The sequence below is a fragment of the Lampetra fluviatilis genome, unplaced genomic scaffold (assembly GCF_964198595.1).
Source record: "Lampetra fluviatilis unplaced genomic scaffold, kcLamFluv1.1 SCAFFOLD_772, whole genome shotgun sequence".
NCBI classification, from domain to species: Eukaryota; Metazoa; Chordata; class Hyperoartia; order Petromyzontiformes; family Petromyzontidae; genus Lampetra; species Lampetra fluviatilis.
This window is the reverse complement of record NW_027620882.1, coordinates 15,001-20,703: the sequence shown is the minus strand read 5'-3', so window position 1 is coordinate 20,703 and position 5,703 is coordinate 15,001. Positions and strand designations below refer to the sequence as shown.

General features: G+C 58.2%; 1 protein-coding gene across 3 annotated transcripts in view; it reads left to right on the top strand.

The window, feature by feature from the left end:
- The first annotated feature begins 1,011 nt into the window (after positions 1-1,011).
- OSTC (oligosaccharyltransferase complex non-catalytic subunit) overlaps positions 1,012-5,703 on the top strand; it is an 18,689-nt gene continuing 13,997 nt past the window's right edge. For 2 of the 3 annotated variants that reach the window (XM_078884971.1, XM_078884973.1), the window contains exons 1-2: positions 1,012-1,084; positions 4,825-4,999. In XM_078884971.1, the coding sequence (XP_078741097.1) occupies positions 4,861-4,999 (139 nt within the window). In that variant the 5' untranslated portion in view covers positions 1,012-1,084; positions 4,825-4,860. The remainder of the gene's footprint in view (positions 1,085-4,824; positions 5,000-5,703) is intronic. The other variant, XM_078884972.1, reaches the window with a different exon arrangement.

Genomic DNA, 5,703 nt, shown 5'->3' with positions numbered 1-5,703 from the left:
TGAGTGGGTGAGTGTGTGAGTGGCTGAGTGTGTGAGTGAGTGAGTGGGTGAGTGAGTGGGTGAGTGAGTGAGTGAGTGGGTGAGTGAGTGGGTGAGTGAGTGAGTGTGTGAGTGAGTGAGTGGGTGAGTGAGTGGGTGAGTGAGTGAGTGGGTGAGTGAGTGATTGAGTGGGTGAGTGTGTGAGTGAGTGAGTGAGTGATTGAGTGGGTGAGTGAGTGGGTGAGTGGGTGGGTGGGTGGGTGAGTGGGTGGGTGGGTGAGTGAGTGTGTGAGTGAGTGAGTGAGTGATTGAGTGGGTGAGTGAGTGAGTGATTGAGTGAGTGATTGAGTGGGTGAGTGAGTGGGTGAGTGGGTGGGTGGGTGGGTGAGTGGGTGGGTGGGTGAGTGAGTGAGTGGGTGGGTGGGTGGGTGAGTGAGAGGGTGAGTGGGTGAGTGAGTGAGTGGGTGAGTGAGTGAGTGGGTGAGTGGGTGAGTGAGTGAGTGAGTGATTGAGTGGGTGAGTGTGTGAGTGAGTGAGTGGGTGAGTGAGTGGGTGAGTGAGTGAGTGGGTGAGTGGGTGAGTGAGTGGCTGAGTGAGTGATTGATTGGGTGAGTTCACAATGGCTAGTATATTATACGCAATATATCGTGACCACCTTACATATCGCGATATATCGTCGATATCGTATCGCGATATGCAACGATATATCGTCGATATCGTATCGCGATAAACCGCAGCTGCGCTACGTTACATATCGCGATATATCGCGATATCGTATCGCGATAAACCGCTACCGCCCTACGCTACATATCGCGATATATCGTCGAGGGATATCGCGATATATCGCGATATATCGTCGAGGGATATCGCGATATCGTTTCGCGATCAACCGCTACCGCCCTACGCTACATATCGCGATATATCGTCGAGGTATATCACGATATATCGCGATATATCGTCGAGGGATATCGCGATATATCGCGATATATCGTCGTTCACGTGGCTCCTCCCCTCTATATCCGGTCACGTGGCTCCGCTTCCGGCCACGTCGGTTGTACAGTGCGGCAGGCGGTGCGAGTACAGTGCGGAGTGGAGCGATTTGCAGGTTCCCTTCAACATCGCAAACTTCACTAATAGTATCGATACTACTAATACTATAGTACTAGTACTATAGTACCCATACTACTAATCGTACACTACTAATACTACACTACTAATACTACACTCACTACTACACTACTAATACTATAGTACCAATACTACTAATACTACACTCACTACTACTACACTCACTACTACACTACTAATACTACACTACTAATACTACTAATACTATAGTACCAATACTACTAATACTACACTACTAATACTACACTACTAATACTACACTAATAGTACCGATACTACTAATTCTACAGTAATAATACCGATACTACTAATTGTACAGTACCAATACTACTAATACTACACTCACTACTACACTACAAATAGTACCAATACTACTAATACTACACTACAAATACTACTAATATCACTACATCACTATACATCATCCCCGTGTCTCTCCCCCCGTGTCTCTCTCCCTCCCCGTGTCTCTCTCCCCGTGTCTCTCTCCCTCCCCGTGTCTCTCTCCCCGTGTCTCTCCCCGTGTCTCTCTCCTTCCGTGTCTCTCTCCCTCCCCGTGTCTCTCTCCCCCCGTGTCTCTCTCCCCGTGTCTCTCACCGTGTCTCTCTCACCGTGTCTCTCTCCCCGTGTCTCTCTCTCCCCGTGTCTCTCTCCCCCCGTGTCTCTCTCCCCGTGTCTCTCACCGTGTCTCTCTCCCCGTGTCTCTCTCCCCCCGTGTCTCTCTCCCCCCGTGTCTCTCTCCCTCCCCGTGTCTCTCTCCCCCCGTGTCTCTCTCCCCCCGTGTCTCTCTCCCCGTGTCTCTCCCCGTGTCTCTCTCCCCGTGTCTCTCTCCCCGTGTCTCTCTCCCCGTGTCTCTTTCCCCCCGTGTCTCCAACCGTGTCTCTCTCTCCGTGTCTCTCTCTCACCGTGTCTCTCTCCCCGTGTCTCTCCCCCCGTGTCTCTCTCCCCCCGTGTCTCTCTCCCCGTGTCTCTCTCCCCCCGTGTCTCTCACCGTGTCTCTCTCCCCGTGTCTCTCTCTCCCCGTGTCTCTCACCGTGTCTCTCTCCCCGTGTCTCTCTCTCCCCGTGTCTCTCTCTCCCCGTGTCTCTCTCCCCGTGTCTCTCTGCCCGTGTCTCTCTCCCCCCCCGTGTCTCTCACCGTGTCTCTCTCCCCGTGTCTCTCTCTCCCCGTGTCTCTCACCGTGTCTCTCTCCCCGTGTCTCTCTCCCCGTGTCTCTCTCCCCGTGTCTCTCTCTCCCCGTGTCTCTCACCGTGTCTCTCTCCCCGTGTCTCTCTCCCCCCGTGTCTCTCTCCCTCCCCGTGTCTCTCTCTCCCCGTGTCTCTCTCCCCCCGTGTCTCTCTCCCCGTGTCTCTCACCGTGTCTCTCTCCCCGTGTCTCTCTCCCCCCGTGTCTCTCTCCCTCCCCGTGTCTCTCTCCCCCCGTGTCTCTCTCCCCGTGTCTCTCACCGTGTCTCTCTCTCACCGTGTCTCTCTCCCCCCGTGTCTCTCTCCCCGTGTCTCTCTCCCCCCGTGTCTCTCTCCCTCCCCGTGTCTCTCTCCCCCCGTGTCTCTCTCCCCGTGTCTCTCTCCCCGTGTCTCTCCCCCCGTGTCTCTCTCCCCGTGTCTCTCACCGTGTCTCTCACCGTGTCTCTCTCCCCCCGTGTCTCTCTCCCCGTGTCTCTCTCCCCCCGTGTCTCTCTCCCCCCGTGTCTCTCTCCCTCCCCGTGTCTCTCTCCCCCCGTGTCTCTCTCCCCGTGTCTCTCACCGTGTCTCTCTCCCCGTGTCTCTCTCCCCTCTCCCCGTGTCTCTCTCTCCCCGTGTCTCTCTCTCCCCGTGTCTCTCTCCCTCCCCGTGTCTCTCTCCCCGTGTCTCTCTCCCCGTGTCTCTCTCACCCCGTGTATCTCCCCGTGTCTCTCTCCCCGTGTCTCTCTCCCCGTGTCTCTCCCCCCGTGTCTGTCTCCCCGTGTCTCTCTCTCCCCGTGTCTCTCTCCCTCCCCGTGTCTCTCTCCCCGTGTCTCTCTCTCCGCGTCTCTCTCCCCGTGTCTCTCTCCCTCCCCGTGTCTCTCCCCCCGTGTCTGTCTCCCCGTGTCTCTCTCTCCCCGTGTCTCTCTCTCCCCGTGTCTCTCTCCCTCCCCGTGTCTCTCTCCCCGTGTCTCTCACCGTGTCTCTCCCCCCCCCCCCCGTGTCTCTCTCCCCGTGTCTCTCTCCCCGTGTCTCTCTCTCCCCGTGTCTCTCTCTCCCCGTGTCTCTCTCCCTCCCCGTGTCTCTCTCCCCGTGTCTCTCACCGTGTCTCTCCCCCCCCCCCGTGTCTCTCTCCCCGTGTCTCTCTCCCCGTGTCTCTCTCCCCGTGTCTCTCCCCGTGTCTCTCTCCCCGTGTCTCTCTCCCCGTGTCTCTCTCCCCCCGTGTCTCTCACCGTGTCTCTCACCGTGTCTCTCTCTCCCCGTGTCTCTCTCTCCCCGTGTCTCTCCCCGTGTCTCTCACCGTGTCTCTCACCGTGTCTCTTTCCCCGTGTCTCTCTCCCCGTGTCTCTCTTCCCCCGTGTCTCTCTCCCTTCCCGTGTCTCTCTCCCCCCGTGTCTCTCTCCCCGTGTCTCTCACCGTGTCTCTCTCTCACCGTGTCTCTCTCCCCCCGTGTCTCTCTCCCCGTGTCTCTCTCCCCCCGTGTCTCTCTCCCCCCGTGTCTCTCTCCCCGTGTCTCTCTCCCCGTGTCTCTCTCTCCCCGTGTCTCTCTCCCCGTGTCTCTCTCCCCGTGTCTCTCTCCCCGTGTCTCTCTCCCCCCTTGTCTCTCTCCCCCCTTGTCTCTCTCCCTCCCCGTGTCTCTCTCCCCCCGTGTCTCTCTCCCCGTGTCTCTCTCCCCGTGTCTCTCTCCCCGTGTCTCTCTCCCCTCTCCCCGTGTCTCTCTCTCCCCGTGTCTCTCTCTCCCCGTGTCTCTCTCTCCCCGTGTCTCTCTCTCCCCGTGTCTCTCTCCCCGTGTCTCTCTCCCCGTGTCTCTCTCACCCCGTGTCTCTCTCCCCGTGTCTCTCCCCCCGTGTCTCTCTCCCCGTGTTTCTCTCTCCCCGTGTCTCTCTCCCTCCCCGTGTCTCTCTCCCCGTGTCTCTCTCTCCGCGTCTCTCTCCCCGTGTCTCTCCCCCCGTGTCTGTCTCCCCGTGTCTCTCTCTCCCCGTGTCTCTCTCCCCGTGTCTCTCACAGTGTCTCTCCCCCCCCCCCCCGTGTCTCTCTCCCCGTGTCTCTCTCCCCGTGTCTCTCTCCCCGTGTCTCCCCGTGTCTCCCCGTGTCTCCCCGTGTCTCCCCGTGTCTCCCCGTGTCTCTCTCCCCGTGTCTCTCTCCCCGTGTCTCTCTCCCCGCGTCTCTCTCCCCGCGTCTCTCACCGTGTCTCTCTCCCCGTGTCTCTCTCCCCGTGTCTCTCTCCTCTCTCCCCGTGTCTCTCTCACCCCGTGTCTCCCCGTGTCTCTCACCGTGTCTCTCTCCCCTCTCTCCCCGTGTCTCTCTCACCCCGTGTCTCGCTCCCCGTGTCTCTCTCCCCGTGTCTCGCTCCCTGTGTCTCTCTCCCCTCTCCCCGTGTCTCTCTCACCCCGTGTCTCTCTTCCCGTGTCTCTCTCACCCCGTGTCTCTCTCCCCGTGTCTCGCTCCCCTCTCCCCGTGTCTCTCTCCCCGTGTCTCTCTCACCCCGTGTCTCCCCGTGTCTCTCTCACCCCGTGTCTCCCCGTGTCTCTCACCGTGTCTCTCTCCCCGTCTCTCTCAGACAGACAGAGACACAGACAGACACACGGACAGAGACATGGAGTCCGTCTTGTCCGCCCCGTTCCACGTGTTGGTGGCTCCCAATCTTCGCTTGAAGCGACCCTCGTGGTGCCGCATGCCCTCGGCCATGGCCGTGTACGCCTGTGTCGTGGTGTCATACTTCCTGATCACAGGAGGTGAGACAGACACACTCTGTGTGATGGTGATGGTGGTGATGGTGATGGTGGTGATGGTGGTGATGGTGGTGATGGTGGTGATGATGGTAGTGTGTACGCCTGTGTCGTGGTGTCATACTTCCTGATCACAGGAGGTGAGACACACTCTGTGTGATGGTGGTGATGGTGGTGATGGTGGTGGTGATGATGGTGATGATGGTGGTGATGATGGTGGTGATGGTGGTGGTGATGGTGATGATGGTAGTGTGTACGCCTGTGTCGTGGTGTCATACTTCCTGATCACAGGAGGTGAGACAGACACACTCTGTGTGATGGTGGTGATGGTGGTGATGATGGTGGTGATGGTGATGGTGGTGATGGTGATGGTGGTGATGGTGGTGATGGTGATGGTGGTGATGGTGGCGTGTACGCCTGTGTCGTGGTGTCATACTTCCTGATCACAGGAGGTGAGACAGACACACTCTGTGTGATGGTGATGGTGATGGTGATGGTGGTGATGGTGATGGTGGTGATGGTGGTGATGGTGGTGATGGTGGTGATGATGGTAGTGTGTACGCCTGTGTCGTGGTGTCATACTTCCTGATCACAGGAGGTGAGACAGACACACTCTGTGTGATGGTGGTGATGGTGGTGATGGTGGTGGTGATGGTGATGGTGGTGATGGTGATGGTGGTGATGGTGGTGATGGTGGTGATGGTGATGGT